Source organism: Orbicella faveolata, unplaced genomic scaffold (assembly GCF_042242905.1).
Source record: "Orbicella faveolata isolate gen_17 unplaced genomic scaffold, um_ofav_v1 contig_34, whole genome shotgun sequence".
Taxonomy (NCBI): domain Eukaryota; kingdom Metazoa; phylum Cnidaria; class Anthozoa; order Scleractinia; family Merulinidae; genus Orbicella; species Orbicella faveolata.
Genome location: NW_028301563.1, coordinates 12,530,542 through 12,549,750, shown reverse-complemented (window position 1 = coordinate 12,549,750; position 19,209 = coordinate 12,530,542). Strand labels below are relative to the sequence as shown.

The 19,209-nt window shown below is 37.8% G+C and overlaps 2 protein-coding genes across 2 annotated transcripts; one reads left to right on the top strand and one right to left on the bottom strand.

The window, feature by feature from the left end:
* Window positions 1-1,845: 1,845 nt before the first annotated feature.
* Window positions 1,846-4,001, top strand: LOC149104829 (zinc finger MYM-type protein 2-like). Its single transcript, XM_089272271.1, has 3 exons — window positions 1,846-2,573; window positions 2,659-3,057; window positions 3,866-4,001. The coding sequence occupies exons 1-3, from the start codon at window positions 2,161-2,163 to the stop codon at window positions 3,999-4,001; spliced, it is 948 nt and encodes a 315-aa protein (XP_089128397.1). The 5' UTR covers window positions 1,846-2,160.
* Window positions 4,002-7,722: 3,721 nt separating this feature from the next.
* On the bottom strand, window positions 7,723-15,410 carry LOC149104828 (uncharacterized). The gene is made up of 3 exons (XM_089271482.1): window positions 15,078-15,410; window positions 8,095-8,415; window positions 7,723-7,886 (listed from the first exon to the last, which is right to left on the bottom strand). Exons 1-3 carry the CDS (start codon window positions 15,100-15,102, stop codon window positions 7,729-7,731), a joined length of 504 nt encoding a protein of 167 aa, XP_089127608.1. The 5' UTR covers window positions 15,103-15,410; the 3' UTR covers window positions 7,723-7,728.
* Between the last annotated feature and the right edge of the window lie 3,799 nt (window positions 15,411-19,209).

Sequence of the window (19,209 nt, the reverse complement as noted above, 5' to 3'; positions counted from 1 at the left end):
GATAACACAAAGTAATGGTTGTTCCGCGCAATCAAGAAAAATTGTTACTCTGGCTTTCATATAAAATTTCTTTTTAAAGTCTCTTGTCTTGAAGAATAGAAGTTATGAAAGTTTTAAATAACCCTCACTTTTCACAAATTATATACACGACTAAATATTGAAAAGATTATCAGATTTTAAGCTTTTGTAATCACACTCTATTTCCTTCTCTATAAACGAGAGCAAATGGATTGCTCAAATCACCGAAAACAATAGACCTGCTTTGATTCAATATCTTTACTGCAGGACCAAACAAAGTTCCCAGAAGCTCTCTTAGAAGACAAAATGTGCAAAGTTATAACAAATCAACTTGAGCAACTAATTTCTTTAAAGCCTTGACTTGTGTTAAGAGAATGCGAGTTACTTTGCTAATGCTATTCGCATTGATATGATTGCTATTCATCTACTAGCTCACTGTACAGCGTTACAGTGTCTTGCCTAAAAAAACAGCCGTCTTATGTCACGTCGTCAAGTCTTCTCCCGAGAAACGCCTGAAACTCGATGTGCAGTTTGTTTGTTTATAGTGGTCAGGTTGTTCGTAATCCAGGCTTAAGAGTTGATGGAGGTTTAAAGTTTTCTTTCGTGGGTAAAGTATTTTCTTTGCTTACTTTTAGAGGACTTAGAGCTTGAAAGCCGTCGTCAAAAGTTGAGAGAAAAAAAATGGCTGAAGTTTATAAATGAGTGACACTAATTTTGGACTAACTTGGTCATGCTTTGAACAACCAGGTCATGGTTAAGTTTTGCTGTAGGTAATCATGTCGGGAAGTAAATATCCCGCTTGGCACTAAAAGAGACAATGATCTAAGTCTCTTGCCAATACTATTCAACTGAAGCTTACTGAAACATACACATTCTATACCGGATTAGTCAGTACTGCAATATCGGGCAGGACAATTAGATAGGCCTGATAACTTGTAGATATAATAGGAGCCGCAATTCTTTAATTGAATGAGGAAAAATATGTCACAACAGCCTTTAAACGTGTTAATGCAGACATTTCTTGCGACTTTACCCTCAGCCACTGTAGGATGACTACCACTCAACCAGGCAGGAAAGACTGCATCACAACGGTCCCTCGGTGGACATGTGGTCACCATTTTTGTGCCTGCAGCTCCTTGGAAGCGATACCAGCCATTGAGTGTGTTGTCACATTTGACGCTGTATTGTCTTTCGTAGTCATATTTTCTTGTAGCATCTGTCAGATTTTGGTAGTTCTTACATATGTCAACTAAAAAAAAACAAACAAAGTAATACGTAAATAACTCTCCCCTGATCCGTAGATACCTCTGTCGTGCTGTGTCGTTGGGTGTTACTTGTAGTTTGAATACAGTCACTTCATATATTTTGTTCAATTTTACATCACTTTATTACATCCGGTCATGCGCAAACATTTCTATATGATTTGTCTTTGTTTCCATTTTTCCTGGGAACAAGGTTGTAAAAAGATCTCGCCACCGAAATATAGCTTCTACAATAGGTATTAATTACCACCTTTTTGTCTGTTTATACGAGAAAATCTTCATATTTACATTTGAAATTTCCAGTTCAAATGTTGTTGGGTAACCTGTATGTAAGCCATAGCTGAATAAATTTGTCCTTCAGGCGATGATATTTATCGGTTCTAAGTGCAAGAACATCGCAATAGCGCCAGTGTTTGTCCACTAAGGTATGTTTACTCTCTGGCATTGGATAAACCGCTGGAGGAATACAATGTGGGATACTTTAATTAACTATGTAGTGGATTCTAACTTCATATGGGTTATTTATTATTTTTGTCTTGATACATGCCTACTTGTTAAGTAATAGATCAAAAACGAGTGCGAGTTTTTCATCAGGGGTTCCAAACACCGAGAAACAGATGAAAGCACGACGCCGAAGGCGGAGTGCTTTTATTGTTTCGAGGTGTTTGGAACCCGTGATGAAAAAGGAAGCACGAGTTTTTGAGCTGGCTTCTCAAAGTAGCATGAGAATTTTTTTCGAAGAATAGGTAATTAGTAGGCGTGCTCAATAGGCTATTGTCTGTTTTTTATTCATATGGTAAATGAAATGAATCTTTTATATGCGGCCATGTGGGCAAGTTTTAAAGGTTGAATTTTTAATAAATTAACATTATGCCGCGTGATGGAGATCGAGTGGAGATCAGAACGTTTTCGAGGTCCAAAAACCTCTTCTCAAGAAAATGTTTTGGTGAATGATGCTGTTCCAGTTTCAACTAAGTATAAAAACAAGTGGGCTGTGAACATTTTTGCCGAATGGCAGAGGTTGAGAGAGGTTAAAGTTCCGGTATTAGATTGTGGCGGTCTCTTCAAGGACTACGATTTACACAATGTTACCGCTGTGAGTGTAGATATTGCTGGAATGGACGCTCTGTCGCTGAACTATTGGTTGTCAAAATTTGTGATGGAGGTAGCTAAAAAGTCCGGTGAAAGATACCCTCCGAAGTCTGTTTATGGTATCATTTGTGCCCTCAAGCGTTATTTGGAGGAGAAAAATGGATCAGAAGCTTTGAATCCTCTGGACGCTAGTGACAAAAGGTACTTGACAACTTTTAGAGCGAATTGGTTAGTAATTTAAAATGCACTGTTTCAGGACTTTAATTTTGTGTGTTATTTTTTGAAGGTTTGTCCTTTTCCGACGTTGCTTAGATGCCGAGATGAAGAATGGCGTTCGAGAAGGGCTTCACATTAAGTGTAAGAAAGAGGAAAAGGAGTTTGTGAGCGAGCAAGAAGAAGCAGTATTCTGGCAAAAGAAATTGCTGGGAACTACATCAGCTAAGTCGTTATTGAACACGATCTATTTCTACAACGGAAAAGTTTTTGGGTTGCGGGGGGGAGATCACAGAAATATTGTTGTAAACAACTTTGAAATTGGTCCAAATTTTATTAAGTTTGAAGAAAATGCCTCTAAAACTTATCATGGAAGTCTTTGTGATCTAACGTATGTGCCGCGAGTGGTCAAGCACGTTTGTCATTCTATTGAGGAAAAGCACGAGCCGTGCCTTGTTGAGATATTCAGATTGTATGTAGGGTTAGTTGAGACTCATGCAAAGGAAGTTACTGCATTTTACTTTAAGCCATCAAAAACTAGGTTCGCATTCGATAAAGCGCCCGTAGGCATCAACAGCTTGAACAAGATTTTGCCTGACATGTGCGACGCGGCAGGCTTTAAACGCAAAACCGCTCACAGTTTGCGCGTTACTTGTGTTTCCTCCCTGTTCAATTCTGGGGTTGAAGAAAAATTGATTCGCGAAAGGTCGGGGCATCGTTCTAATGCATTGTTGCAGTACGAAAAGCCTACAGAAGAAAATGTGTCTAAAGTTTCAAAGATCCTAGGTCCAAGTGTTGTTGGTACAACTACATGTTTTACCACAGAGAAACAGGATCAATCTTTAACGGATGTTGTTTTCCAGAAAGGAAAATTCAAAAACTGTACAATTAATGTAACGATGTCTAAGAAGGAATAATATGTTGCTGTATTGTTGTTGTAAGCAATGATTTAAGCGGGAAAAATGCTGTATTTAGAATTATAATTAAGACTGATTAAAATTCAAGTTTCTTGATCAGTGTCTTGATCAGTTTTTGAACTAATCTACCGTGTCTTGATCGGTATGTTCATTGGGTATCAACATACATGCACCTGACCCAATTGATGCGAGCTGATTGGATCATCAGCTCATGAATAATTAATGAGTTTGAGAAATAAGATTCTTAAATGTGACAAACCGTCCTTACATAACGACAAATAAAGTTTTTAACTATAGCTAATTAAAACAGAATAGAAGATATCCCTACTAATGATAAAACTGTGTTGCACCTTCACAATTAAGACCGTTCTTTACAAATCCATCTTTTCACTGGCAGTTGTACGATCCATCCGTATTCTTGCACTCAGAGTTGGCAACAGCATCACATGGGTCGACCTGTGCTGCGCACTCGTCGATGTCTAAAAACAAAGGGATCTAAGTGTTACTATTTCAATGTCACAATGGATGGTTAAGTGTCCCATTACGGGCATAAAAGGGAATTCTGGGGAAAATAAACTACTTTACACGTGAAAAAGGCGAAAAAAATATCAGAAAAATCTCAAGTGAACCTTGTTACGAAGGAAAATAAGTAGAATTGGCGCCTTAAATCCACTCCAAAGTTTTTACATTTCTAAAGTGATTACACGGCATATAGAAAGATACATTTTATTAGAGTAATCGTGTGGCTGGCTAACGGGAAACTTTCAGTGATATCAACCACACAATACTGCCATCTGCCGATCGATTGTAGGCGTTTCAGCCCTATTACTTGCCCTTACTTACCTGCTGTTATCTACAGCGATTATCTCAATCACAGTGTTCCAGTAAAGTCTAGTGCACAGCTGCAGTTGAATTCGTTGATTCGTCTAAGTAACTAACTCTTCGCATCATTTCGCCTCCACCTGCCCACAACAGGTGTAAAATCGGCCCTGAATCGAAGCCATACCCATGCGGTCAATTCCCCATCTGTCCCCCCTTCACCAGATTGGAGGTTATGACCATGGAACTACACGCCCTACTGTGTTTGGCATGTTTAACGTTGGGTCGTGTGTCCGCTCACAGGCAAACTTTTGCAAGGAAATATACTGTAAAGAAGGAATTAAAACATTTCTGCTGGAAAAGTAAAAAAGATGAAAGTTTCACAGCAACTCGTAAAAAAGGTTTATCTTTTGGTTTCCTCGTGGCAATAATAGTCAAAGACGACTTTCTTTTTGTTTTCCCTTTTCCAGTGGCTGTCAATTTCTAGGAAACACACCTTTTTATTGGCTCCTAATCGTTTGTTAACATTGCTGTTTTATTATTTACACGAACTACTACCTGTTTCACATCGTGTGCCATTAAATCCTGGTGCACAGCTGCAGTTGAATCCGTTCACTCGGTCTGTGCAGTTCCCGCTGTTCTTGCAGGGATGACTTGCGCAGTCATCGATATCTGTTTTAAAGGGATAAGGTAGAAATTTAAAAACGGTCATACCGTAAAATACCACGTTAAAGCCTCCCCCGATATAAACCCTTCTATTTGCTAACAAAGATATTATTCCCGATATAAGCCCCCCCCCGCCACCCCCCGCCGATACGAGCCCATCTAATGTGTAAATCACATAACGTTCTGTTCCTTTCCAGTTGCTCCAGTCACACTAGTGTTTTAGAGATGTTTTTGAAACATATTCTCCGTTTACACAATAAATGTATTACAAATGTAATGGTATATTAGCTTTAATTCGTTGCCCAGATAGGTTATAACTCCTCGTTCCGAAACAATATTTCTATTCGCTTATATGCCGCCCGGAAATAAGCCTCCCCTGCCCGTCTTTAAGCCCACACAATACCGCTTATGAAGTTATACGAGCCCAGGGCTTAAAGCGGCATTTTACGGTATACGACAAATCCCACAGCAACAATATCTGCAAAATAACCAAAAATGCATAAGATCGTTTATCGGCCCAGATTTCGCTCCTTAGAGACTTGGATAGGTCAACTGGATAGAATTATGGAGAAAAAAGAAAGTTTTGGAAAAAATGTGCTTTCTTTAATCAAAAATGCATAAGCAAAAATATCTGTGAACATCGCTGTTTTGTTATTTACACGAATTATAAGGTTGGTGATGTTATCTGTTACGATTACCTGTTTCACATTGTGTCCTATTAAATCCTGGTGCGCAGCTGCAGTTGAATCCGTTCACTCGGTCTGTACAGGTTCCGTTGCTCTTACAGGGATGACTTGCACAATCATCGATATCTGTTTCAAGGTGATAAGGCAGAAAGTTAATAACGGTCACATTCGATAGAACCTGCAACAACCAACAACAAAACTCAATAACAAAACTATGTTTGAAGTTAAAAGATACAACACTGCAAACAGCTTAGAAAGAGATTCAAAACCGTAGAATATCAATGAAAATTAACTAGTTTTGGCTTTTGTTACCTGTTTCACATTGTGTGCCATTAAATCCTGGTGCACAGCTGCAGTTGAATCCGTTCACTCGGTCTATACAGGTCGCGTTGTTCTTACAGGGATGACTTGTACAGTCATCGATATCTGTTGTAAGGGAAAAAGGTAGAAAGATAATAACCGTGAGGAGAGAAAATCAGATTATTTAGTATATTTTACATATTCGGTTTAGATACATTTGTTTTAGTTCATTTTGCATTTCTAAGTTGCAGTTTACTATTCCAGTTCATTAACCGTAACAAACACCTGTAATCATATCTGTAATAAGCGCTGAGCTGTAATTACTACCTGTGTTAGTCTTTTTGTTGAACTGTTATCTCCCTTTATTGTTTTGAAAGTTATTAATGTTGAAAACTACAAATTCCGTTACAGCTAATCGAGCTTCCTGAAATGTATGAGATAACGTTTAGTTGAGAGTTTTTAAAAATTTTTCTTAAACCTTTAGAATTGTGTTTTCGGCTTAAATAGCCGTGCCTTGTGAAATATTCTTTTGTTACGTTTTTGGATTAAAATGATATCGTTGGACCTAGGTGTTGAGTGCTGTTGGCGGCTCTGAAGATATTTCCCTGTAACAGATTCCGGTCCTGATCCTCGCAACCAGAAAGTTAGCACAAGTTTTTACAGAAGTGCTTTCCCAGGCCAAAAATCTATTATCACATATCGGTCATATACAATAGAACTTTGCAGCAGCAAAAATATATGTCTCTGCCCTTTTCAAGCACTTTAAACAATAAAAGCACTGCAAGCGACTTAGCAAGAGATTAAAAACTCCTAACATTTGAAGGAAAATAAATTTTGGCTACAGTTACCTGTTTGACATTGTGTGCCATTAAATCCTGGTGCACAGCTGCAGTTGAATCCGTTCACTCCGTCTGTGCAGGTCCCGTTGTTCTTACAGGGATGACTTGCGCAGTCATCGATATCTTTTTTAGAAGAAAAGATTGAAAGGATTAAACTGCAATAGCTTCTGTTGATATATTTGACGGAGCCCGGTCAGGAGCAAATAGGCAAAAGAGATCACTAACTAAGTAACTTTTAAAATTTTTACTTTTTATAAAGAAAAACAAAACATCTTTATCAGATATCCATCATTATCATAATCCAGTCTGGGAATGGCAACGGATCTGCTCCTTGAAATATATCTGTTCCACAGACAACTTCTTGCTGGGTGGGAATCTTCTGGTTCTGAGCACCCGCTGTCAATTGCACGGGGAAGATAGAGCCTGTTTGACTGTTAATTATTAGTCGAGAGAAGATAGCAGACCTGAAACCCATCTTTGTAGCTCTCGGCTTCATGACCTTCATAAATGCTATTGCTGCTTTAACTCTAAACAAATAGTTTTGCGCGGATGGAGCCCGATTGGGTTTTAAAGCTAGGCTTCTTCTTTATGAAGAGCATCTCATAGATTAAACAGTCTATGTCCATGTCTTGAACGTTATTTTCGCTATGGGGACGTTTATTGTCGGAAGGGTTTATTAAAACTGCCACTGCTGGTTAGATTACATTAATAAAAAGGTAAAATAACTTAAATGTAAAAGTTCGTAAAAAAATTGATTTAGCCCCAAGGTTGGACGCATCGCAAATATGCCTTATTTTGTAGAATATAGAGTCTCTAATCATAGAAACAGCCTGGAAGTTGAGGCATTTTATAGCGCGTAGATGAGGCTTATTACAAGAGGTTTGAAAATAATAAATCGAGGTAAAACCCTTAACGTCTAGTTACCTAGTTTAGACATGTCACAACGAGCCAGGACTACCTCGCCAGGTTTAATTGAATCGAACCAGTAATTACCGCTGACTGCATCTTCTCCTTCACTCGCCCTAATCTCGGCGCACGACTCAGCTGGCAACTCGGAAACGGATCCAAGGGGAACTAAAAATAGAAAAGTCAAAAACATTGTTTTTTTCTTGGCGCTTTTCTGTCATTACTAAACACCACTATTGTTGAGCACTCTTGACGAAAAACTGCGGGCTTTGTTCGTAGTCCTCGGGATGTAATGAGATTCTGGGCACGCCTGTATACGACACAATTACTATCCTCAAAAAAAGATAGAGATGAACTGTTCAAAGATGAACAATACCTCTTTTCCTGAATCGTTTAATATAGAAGCGATCGCTGTCTGGAACAAAATCTTCAGGTCTGGCTTCTTTGGTGCGGTTGTTCAACTCACATATGCCTTGGCTGATGACGTAGTTAAAGCTTTGACATCTGACGTCATCATCACACTTGTCTAAACAATTAAGCCAGATTCCGGTCTTCTCCTCGATGTAGGTATGTCCTTTTAACATCATGCCGCGGATGGAATATTCGCCTCGAATTATACACTGCTGAGCGTCCAGTTTATAAAACATGTGAGACATCAGAAGCACCGTGATGGCCATACTTATGCCAGCTTCTGAAACTGTCATATGGAAAGAAAAATATCGAGACTTGCTTAATATGTTTCTTGTACCCTACATAAAAAAATTAACTGTTAGATGCAAGCGGCCATCTCGCTCTCTTATAGCTGAGTATCGATGAGTAGAAATACCTCTGAATGGCAGCGACACAAAACGCCACCCCTTATTACATAGTGTTGCTTGTAAGCAATCTTGTAAGGTCTGTAAGCAATCTCGAAATAAATTTTAAAAAACTACAAAATAATCTTGAATCAGGCAATAGCCTTTACTTCAAACGTATTCGTCGAATTCTAGGCCTATACAAGCAAAGAGATAATAAAATAGGCACACCAAAAGAATCTAGAATATCTTAAACAGAAGGGAGGTACTGCCTCCGTTAGACAATCTCACTAATAACGCTCTGTATCTAGGGAGCGGCTGGTGAGAGAACGCTTTGTCAATCATTGAAATTTACGTCAATTTGTGAGAAAAAGCGGTGAAAAACTCAGGCTGCGTCCACACTACAATGGAGAAATTTGAAAACACGGCTATCTTTCTATGGTTAGGCCTACCGTCTCCTCAAACCCGTCATGAAAACGCTCTTTAAACGGGAGGAATTTGAAAACACGGCTATCTTTCTATGGTTAGGCCTACCGTCTCCTCTAATCCGTCACGAAAACGCTCTTCAAACTGGTGGAATTTGAAAACGTTGGCTTGCGTCTTAGTCTGGACGAGAAACATTTTGGGTTAGGGTTCCTCGGTTTTGTTAAAGTTTGGACAAAAGGTAGGATGTTGAACGCGCACGTTACATTCTATAGCCCAGCGTGCGATTGTTATAAATTAAAAGTTAGTTAATTAAATGCCACTCCAGCTACTGAATTTAAGTTTACTCCTGTGGCTTTGCCATACTCTAGAAAATACATATATTATCAGTCGTTAAGTGACCGTAACAAGACAAATACGACTATCTTTATTTTTCCGAAGACGTTTAATATTGTGTTTCGGAAAAAAAAAAACATCATGTTTTTCGAAAGTTTTTTACAAACCTTGTGTTTCCATGGTATTTCCGTGTTTTCTACCTTTGTTTTGGTATAGTTGAAAATTTAAACAAAAAATTTCGTTGTTTTCCCGTCAATTTTTTTTTTTGCTCAAGGTGGCTCCTGATTAAGTCAGCTTAAATATTGAATAACTATCTGTATGTCAAGGCCTCATTGCAACTTAGAGCTTAGCTTATCTTCAAATTTAAAAAAGAACAGGAATTTTAGATGAAAAGAAGGATACTGAAGATTATATTGTGCAGCCACATATAAGATGGTTAAAACTTAGTTAAACGCCATTCAAAAAACTGATTTAAATTAAGCTGAGAACGCCGACTTGCGTCTTAGTGTGGACGGGAAACATTTTGAAAACAGAACTTTTCGAAAGCGATGACATCGCGATAATCAAGTGAATTCCCTGCCAAAGTTTTTCTCAAACACACGCTCAAAATGACCGGTGATTGTTGCATTTTCCAAATTTTTCCAGCGTAGCGTGGAAGAAGACATTTGGTATGTTTTCAGACGTGGTCTATTGAATTAATAATCTGTAACGCTGTTTTGTTTTGTTTTGTTTTGTTTTGTTTTGTTTTGTTTTGTTTTTCCTCTGGAAAAGAGCTGGTTAAATTTATTCACGCAACATCCTAACTTTTTTTTTGTTTGCTTTCTTCAATTTACTGAATCCGATATCGCTCACTTAAACGAAAAAGTTCAGCAAATATACAGAAAGAAAGAAAACAACGAAAACACTCGAGTTCGCTCGCTCAAGAGAAAACCGCATACTGGCTTTCAAACCGGAACATATGTAAAACAACAAAGATGTTTTCTGCATAATTTGACTTAATTGAGGGGTTTTAATGATGACATACGGTAATTTCATACGGCGAAGAAAATGGAGTATTTCAAATCCACCTGTTACTGGTAATAACTTCCTTTATTGATTCTCGAGTGCTTTAGAGCACGTAAGAAGTCGTTTTTATTTTTGGGCTACAGAATTAAAGGGATAATTACCTTAATTACAGATGACTGACCGAAAAAAACTGTGACACAACTCATGGGCATAAGGTTCCTCTTTTTGTTTATGATTAAATTCAGATAATATATTTTTTAACAACAGCATTACCTGTAGTAGGAGATGTTTGTTACGACTATAACAAGGAAGCCCGCATTTCGATTATTTGCCGTTTAAACTACAAATTTCCGTGCCCTTCGAAGGTTTTTGAAAGATCTGTCCTCAAAGATCACACAAAATGCGAAGCAATGGGGGTCAGATTAACTACCTTGCCGATTTTATTAACAAAAAATGCAGCATCATCCTTTTTTAGGCAATATAATACAAACTAGACACGCATTTCACAGATCCCTTTTCCCACCTAGTGAGAAAATAGCTGGTGTTGATATTCTAGCTTCCTCTTCGTCTTTTTTTATGTGCTGACAAAGAATCATTTTTAAGAACGTAGTGATGCTATAAGATAAGTGCAAGTAGCAATTTCTCGTACCAACTGTTGTAAGGAATTATGCGTCAGCAATCGTGTCAAAAGGCGCTGTTACCTGGGTTATAAACATGCCTCGCATTGATGTAACAAAAACGTGCGAGACGTCCAATTCAGGGAGTGTTACACTAGACAACGCCTCGTTCAATTTGCCTTTGCAATTCGGAAATTGCCTCGTCGATGGCAACAAAATTGTGAGACAAATTACAAAATTAATTCCGGTAAATTTATTCAAATGTTATTTCTGGTAATCTTAGCGATGCATCAAGAACTTGCAATATCCATAAAAATGGTTTTCTTTATTTTACAGTATTTTGACATTATAAATATCCTTTAAAGAAGCCCTGTTAGTGGGGTACCCATGTCCCCTGTCTGAAATTCGTCACCAGCCATGTCCGCATTTCGCAAGATTCCTATGTCGCCGGTCGGAATTTCGTCTCAGAGGAGTTGTGTCGGGAAATTTGATCTTATTCGATTAAAACGAAGCTGCACGTATAACACATCGTAATACCTTTGTTTATTAAAAAAATAAAAAACCAACACAGTGCTCTCAAGTCTCACGCATTGAGCATGAGGCTCACCCAAACGAATTCAATCTTGCGCTCTCACGCTCAAACTATTATTTATCACGCATTGAAGTTTCCTCTACTGTTTTAGTCAAGTACATATATAACTAAGTATCTCTTTGGATATAATTTACTCCTTGTATGTTTTGCACTTGTTTCGAACACTTTTCAGCAGTAGGAATTCTTATAAAGAGCCAGCATTTCTCCGGTCAGTGGGTTTAATGATTACTCTATGGTTACTTTTAAAGCATCACATTTCGACTCAGAATGAAGGACAAGACTTCTTAGCCACTTCAATTTTTCAAAATTTTGTAAGGGGCGGGGGGCGTGTTGGGGGGCATATTGGGGGCATGCTTTCTAAGGGCTTGGGCATACTTTCGAGCGCTGAAGTTGCTAACCTCCTAGGGGATGTGGGGGCATGCTCCCTCCGGGAAATTTTGAAAATTAGACGCTTGGAATTGCTATTTTCGGCCATTTTCCAGTCATACTTGGACCTAAAGTACAATCGAACCTATGACTATTTTTACCATGTTTATGTTTAAAAACCGTTCTTTAACTCAAAATCTCAACGGCCTCAATCAGATAATCTCTCCTATCTATAATCTTCCTTTGAATTTGGCATAACCCTTATCTTCTGCTAAAGACGAGAAGACTTAGGCAGCTTTCCCCTGTCTCTCTTTTCCTTCCATAATGCCATTTGTTGATAATACAGCTCCATATTCTTTTACTGGTGACCCACTAATAAAAGTATGAAGCAGACAGTCGAAGATCTCTTTCCTTTTTCCTTAAGCGTGCTTTTAGGCGTTTTAGGGCACTGCTCACTCAGCTGAGAGTGAAAAAAAAAATACTCAGCAATGACGGACTCGATTTATTCGACGTGGACGTTTTAGCATATAAAAGAAAGCCTGGGTTTCACGACCCGTCGACATCGCGCGTGAGAGAGGAAAACACATTTAAAACTGTGGAAATGCGTCTTCACTTCGACTCAGACGTTTAAAACAATCACTGCGTTCTCAGTTCCGAAATTCGTTGTCGGTCTATCTTGCCACTGGTGTCGCTTTTTCTATTTCGCTAGAGTAGTCTGTCGTTCGTCGCCAGTTCAGAGCTCTAATGTCACCGTTTCAAGGCCATGTCGCTTGTCGGAATTTACCCCTAACAGGGTCTCTTTAAAATACCAAAGAGTGCTAAATAAACAAAGTTTCTACGAAAGACAAAGAAGACAAAGATGACTGAATTGCAACTTTTATCATCATTATCAAGAAAAGTACATTTATATTTTTGCATGAGTCTTATCTGCAAAAGAGGCAGACAGGAGTTAAAATTGTTACACAAAAAACACATTTTTCTCCGTTTTGTTAGTGATTAATAAAATGCCGTGTCAGTTTTACCTGAGAAAATTTTATCATGACAAATTTTGCGTGATCTTTGCGAATTCTAACTGAATGAAAATAGTGAGGTTCGTCACGGACAAACCCAGGCAAACTCGGATTCTTAGTCAAAATTGGAATTTTAAAATGCCGGTTTCTATGAAGACAGGAAAGTAGGAGTACATGAACGAGGAGAAGAGGTTGAAGAGAAGAACCAACAACAAACTCAACCCGATTATGAGACAGAGTTTGGAATGCCAACCCAGACAAGTGGATGTTAGGACACACAAACTAGGAAAGTATAAAACGCGATTTAAAGGCTATCAATGAAAATGTAAGGACATTTTTGAACTCACACTTCGCTTGCGTTGGATGAAGCATTATTGAAATCGATGACACAAAAATGAGGAAGACAGAAACATTCATTTTTACACGTAACGAACGTCTTCAGTTCTCAAGTCTTTTGGAAAGTACTGAGCTAGCACCAGCTGTCGATGTGAAGTCGAAATAACAGCTCATTACAAGTCAACACTGTAATAAGAGATGGTGTGTTTTGTCTCTGTCATTCAGAGCTATATTTCTTCTCATATCAGTTTGAACTTTCCGTTTAAATTTCGCATTTATTATGTGAACAATATATTTCTATCTGCGGGTTCACAACTAAGCTTACAGAAAGAAAATCCATCTTGCGCTTGTTCATGAGTGAATGTTTTATTCAATGAAAAATACGTTCGAAACTCATGTTTCTAACAATCAGTCATTTAAAAACCTGGAATTTCGACGGCATTTTCCTTGTTCCCTACCTTTGTTTTGGTTCTTTATTATGAATTAAACATTGATTTCGTTGTTTTCATCTTATTAAGTTTTGTTTTTTTTTTCGTTGATTGTTATTTGCTGTTTAAACTCCAAATTTCCGTGTCCTTCGAAGGTTTTTGAAAGATCTGTCCTCAAAGATCACACAAAATGCGAAGCAATGGGTGTCAGATTAACTACCTTGCCGATTTTATTGACAAAAAATGCAGCAGCATCCTTTTTAGGCGATATAATACAAGCTAGACACGCATTTCACAGATACCTTTTCCCATCTTGTGCAAAAATAGCTGGTGTTGATATTCTAGCTTCCTCTTCGTCTTTATTCATGTGCTGACAAAGAATCATTTTTAAGAACGTGGTGATGCTATAAGATGAATGCAAGTAGCAATTTCCCGTACCAATTGTTGTAAAGAATTCTGCGTCAGCAATCGTGTCAAAAGGCGCTGTTACACTGGGTTACAAACATGCCTCGCATTGCTGTAACGAAAACGTGCGAAACATGTCCAATTCAGGGAGTGTTACATTAGACAACGCCTCGTGCAAATTGCGTCGTAGATGCGCAATAAAATTGTGAGACAAATTACTAATAAATTCCGGTAAATTTATTCAAATGTTATTTGTGGAAAACTTAGCGATGATGCATCAAGAACTTGAAATCTCCTTGAAAATGGTTTTCGTTATCTTACAGTATTTTGACATTACAACTATCGGCTTTAAAATACCAAAGGGTGCTAAATAAACAAAGCTTCCACGAAGGACAAAGGAGACAAAAATGACTGAACTGCAACTTTTAGAAGATTAGCTTCCCAAATTATCACAAAAGACTGTGATCTGGATGATAGTCTCTTAATTATCACCATCATTATCATCATTATCGAGAAAACTATTGAACCAAATAAGTACATTTATAATTTTACATGGGTCTTATCTTTTAAACTTTTCGGGTATCGACAATTAAGGACCGAAATTGCTTTCGCAAAAGAGATAGACAGGAGATAAAAATGTTACCAAAAAAACCGCATTTTTCTCAGTTTTTGTGAGTGATTAATTAAATATCGTGTCAGTTTTACCTGAAAAATTTTATCATAACAATTTTGCGTGATCTTGGCGAGTTCCAGCTGAATGAAAATATTGACGGTGTTCAGACAAACTCAGACAAACTCGGATTCTTGGTCAAATTGGAATTTTAAAATGTCGGTATTCATAAAGATAGCAAAATAGGAGTACCCGGAAGAAAACATGACCGAGAAGAAGAGGTTAAAGAGAAGAACTAACAACAAACTCAACCCATTTATGAGGCAGAGTTTGGGATGCCAACCCAGGCAAGTGGATGTTAGGATACACAAAGTAGGATAGTATAAAACGCGATTGAAAGGCTATCAATGAAAATGTAAGGACATTTTGGAACTCACCCTTCGCTTGCGTTGGACGAAGCATTATTGAAATCGATGACACAAAAATAAGGAGCGCAGAAACATTCAGTTTTACACCGCAACGAACGTCTTCAGTTCCAAGTCCTATGGAAAGAATTGAGCTAGCACCAGCTGGCGATGTGAAGTCGACATATAACCAGCGCTTTACAAGTCGACACTGTAATAAGAGATGGCGTGTTTTGTCTCTGTGATTCAGAGATATTTCTTCTCATGTCAGTTTGACTGCTCTTGCTCTTTCTAGAACTTTCCGTTTAAATTACGCACTTATTATGTAAACAAAATATCTCTATCTGCGGGTTTCTTAAGTAAACTTATAGGAATGAATTCCTTCTTGCGCTTGTTTATGAGTGAATGTGTTATTACAATGAAAGATGCGTTCCAAACTCATGTTTTTAACAATTAATCAGTTAAAAACCTGGAATTTCGACGGCATTTTCCATGCTCTCTATCTTGTTTTGAATCTTTGTTATGAATTAAACATTGATTTCGTTGTTTTCATCTTGTTAATTTTTTTTTTCTTCAGATTTGTTCGAGATAGAGTTAGCCTGAATGTTAAATGCATGTCTATAACAGGACGTCATTGCGACTTCGACTGTTAGCTTAACTATATTCCTCGGTTTTGTTAAAGGAGTAGGTCACTCCAAAAACCGTGTATTTTTTTCCATCACCAATAAAAAGTTAACATTGAGTTGAGTTACTCACCGTTGTTTTAGCTTCTGAAATGGATGCGATCCCAATGAAAAAGAAGTGAAAAGTTCGACACCGGGAGCCGCCATTTTGAAAGGATCTTGAAGGCCAGGCCGCATATCCGTGACGTCATTCCGTCCGAATTGGCGCAAAGCTCAAAGGCTAAAGCTCTTCTTTTCTGCTCTAAATTCAGTTGTGAGCTAAAATATTCGGCCCAGGCTGTAAAACCGGAACCGAAAAGGATAGGGAAAGAGGAGTGACATTCCTAAACTTGCCTAAAAAGAACAAAAAATCACCAAAGAAGTGGTTCGAACAGCTACGTCGGGATGAGAGATTCATGCCAAAAAAAACTCGAAAATGTGTATGTGTGCAACGAGCATTTCACAGACGACTGGTTCAAAACTCAATACCGATTTGAGCTTGTGGCTGGAAATACAGGAAGGAGGTCATTGAAGAAAAATGCTTTCCGACAATTTTTCAACGGAAGGCTCTTGTAAAGGCACGTATCGCGCATCGCAAGGAACGAAAAGAGGTAGCTATCAGTCATACTTTTCATTTTTAAAAATATTTTTGCCCGGCAGAACTGTCGTTGACTTGATTGGGTAAATATTATTTCTGCGCAAGAAATTGAAGTTCCTCGCTGGACTACAGGGCTCGAATTTCAAGAAAAAACCTTGGGGCCAGCTGGCCCTTAAGTTTTCAGGTTTGGTCGCCAGCACGAGTATTTTAGTCCCCAAAAGTTTTCGACCCCTCAGGCAATATATTTTCACGAAAAAGACGCTAAAACGGCGTGAATCACGGGTCAGTTTCATGTATAATCAGTTTGCCGTTTTTTTTTTTTTCTATAATAATAGGGAAAATGACTGACTGAAATTCTCTTCATTATTTACCGGTCTTACCAGTATTTATGAAAAAAGCTTCTATGTTACAAGCTTCAATTCATTATATTTCGTAGACTGGCGCTAGGGTTTTCGTGTTTTCGTGTTCATTGATGCATAGCGACTGTATGCGTGTTTTGGAAGTGATTTATTAAATTTCTTAGGGTACCGTGGGAACTTCAAACTCCCTGCAGATTTCTTTAAAATTACAAGTCAGACTAACCCAGTACAGTTTTCTTTTATCGAAAAAGTATTTTGTCGCTTTATAAATCTCTTGTGTGGGCCAAAATCAGAGCGTGTTTAATAATCGGCCTTGACAGCCAGGGATGAGTTAAAATACTTTCAAATTTTTGAATGCTGTCTAATTTGATTTGGAATACATCGGAAGAAGTAGTTAACTGTACATCAGTCCTATCTACATATCAACAATTACCGATAACAACTCCTGCTATAGCCAAATCCGATATCCGCATGTAAATAATATTGTCTGAAATGTGTTACAATTTGTTTTCAATTTTCTCAACACGATTCATCATGAATTAAGGACAGTGTTTTTGCATTCACATCATTTTTGGGAATTACAGTTGCTAATGAAAGCAAATCTACGGTAAAAAATGAAGCTTTAATTTTACTGCATGCTTTGTCAAGTAACGAGGCGAGTAAACATGACACCTGCGATACGGATAAACACACTAGCAGAGTGAATTTCCCGTCATCAGCTAATGTTTACGCATGTAAAAGTTCCATATACTTTTTTCTTCTATCCAAAATCTATTACATATGCTTAGCTTTCCAACAATGCAAATTACAATTCTCACAAAAAATCTTATGTAATGATAAGGAATGTCGTCAATTTCACATTTCACGTCGAAGACGTCGATTTCAGTTCGCATCTTACATGTAAAGTCACTGCGTATTTCACAAGAGTCCACGTAGTCCATAAGTGTAAAGAAGCCTGGCAAACACGTACGAGCACGGGCAAAAAGTATCCAAATTTTATAAGTAAAAACACAGACTTGTGAGGTGGAAAGCATTCGCCCGATTTAAACACACCATTGAAAACTTGTCAGTTTCCGTGATACCAGAACTCCCTCCGCATTGAACCGCCAGTAAAATAAAAATGGAGACAAATCAGATCAAAAGCATTATACTGGGGATTTATTTAAGCCACCAATTCAATTCTGAGAGCAATGTACAATTAAAAATAAACTTCCTCTTCCGCTAACTGCGTCCATTGTAATTGTACTGCAAAATGTACCTTCCATCTTGGTGACCTACTTCGGCTGTTCTCGGCAACAAACACATTCTCTTTGCGTCGGCATGGTTGCACATCTCTCACAAGTACACCACAGAGCATTTTCCAACCAATCGTTCCATTCAATTTGATTATTATCATTCCCGGAATAACTAGCACGTTCTAGCTTCAAGCGCAGCCATACTAAAGCTCAAACGAACAAACACATTCTCGGACGGAATGACGTCACGGATACGCGGCCTGGCCTTCAAGATCCTTTCAAAATGGCGGCTCACGGTGTCGAACTTCTCACTTCTTTTTCATTAGGATCGCATCCACTTCAGAAGGTAAAACAACGGTGAGTAACTCAACTCAATGTGAACTTTTTATTGGTGATGGAAAAAAATACACGGTTTTTGGAGTGACCTACTCCTTTAACGTTTTGGCAAAAGGTAGGATATTAAACAATTTATATTACAGCCCTTCATGCATGCGGTTGTCTTAAGTTAAAATTAAAGTTAGTTAATTAATTAAACGCCATTCAAACAACTGGATTTAAATTTATGCTTTTCCTTTTGCAAACAGATTGACAGATTGTCTGCTTCTCATTTTGCCACACTCCTAAGTTGGAAAAAAGTATATATTTTCAGGCGCCAAGTTACGCTCGTTGCGATGTAAATATGGCAAACTGTTTTATTCCGAAGACCTTTTATCTTGTATTTCGATAAAGCAACAACTCATGTCTTTACTTTTACTCAGTTAAAAATCTTGAATTCCCATGGCATTTTTCATGTTCTCTACCGTTGTGTTTGTTCTTTATTAAAAATTTAATCATTTCGTTGTTTTCCTGTTTAAAATATACTGTTTTTCAGTTCAAGGTGGCTCAAGATTAGTTAACCTGAATATTGAATAAATGTCTATGTTAGGGCGTTATTGCAGCTTCAAGCTAATCTTATATATTCAATTTAATAATAATGATAATAATAATGATAATGATAATGATAATGACAATGACAATGACAATGACAATGAGAACGACAATGACAATGACAATGATAATGATAATGATAATGATCATCATCATCATCATAATAATAATAATAACAATAATAATAATATAAATGTTAAAAAAAGGGAGTGATGTTAAACATTATATTCTACAGGCCTCCATGCACATAAGATGACTACAAGTTACCTAAATGCCATTCAAGAAACTGAATTTACATCATGCTTTATCAGTTTTCACATTTTATGTCTCGTGGAAACTGGTAACATAGTATTGAGCTAACACGAGCTGGAAACGTAAAGTCGA

What these genes read in the sequence shown, in the direction of transcription:
- LOC149104829 (XM_089272271.1), top strand. Translation starts at nt 2,161, where the DNA reads ATGGAGATCGAGTGGAGATCAGAACGTTTTCGAGGTCCAAAAACCTCT. An exon ending in CTGGACGCTAGTGACAAAAG is followed by an intron (nt 2,574 to 2,658) that starts GTACTTGACAAC and finishes TATTTTTTGAAG; the next exon opens with GTTTGTCCTTTTCCGACGTT. An exon ending in CTTGTTGAGATATTCAGATT is followed by an intron (nt 3,058 to 3,865) that starts GTATGTAGGGTT and finishes TTCACAATTAAG; the next exon opens with ACCGTTCTTTACAAATCCAT.
- LOC149104828 (XM_089271482.1), bottom strand. Translation starts at nt 15,102, where the DNA reads ATGCTTCGTCCAACGCAAGCGAAGG. An exon ending in TCGTCCAACGCAAGCGAAGG is followed by an intron (nt 8,416 to 15,077) that starts GTGAGTTCCAAA and finishes TCCATATGACAG; the next exon opens with TTTCAGAAGCTGGCATAAGT. An exon ending in TAAACGATTCAGGAAAAGAG is followed by an intron (nt 7,887 to 8,094) that starts GTATTGTTCATC and finishes TTCTATTTTTAG; the next exon opens with TTCCCCTTGGATCCGTTTCC.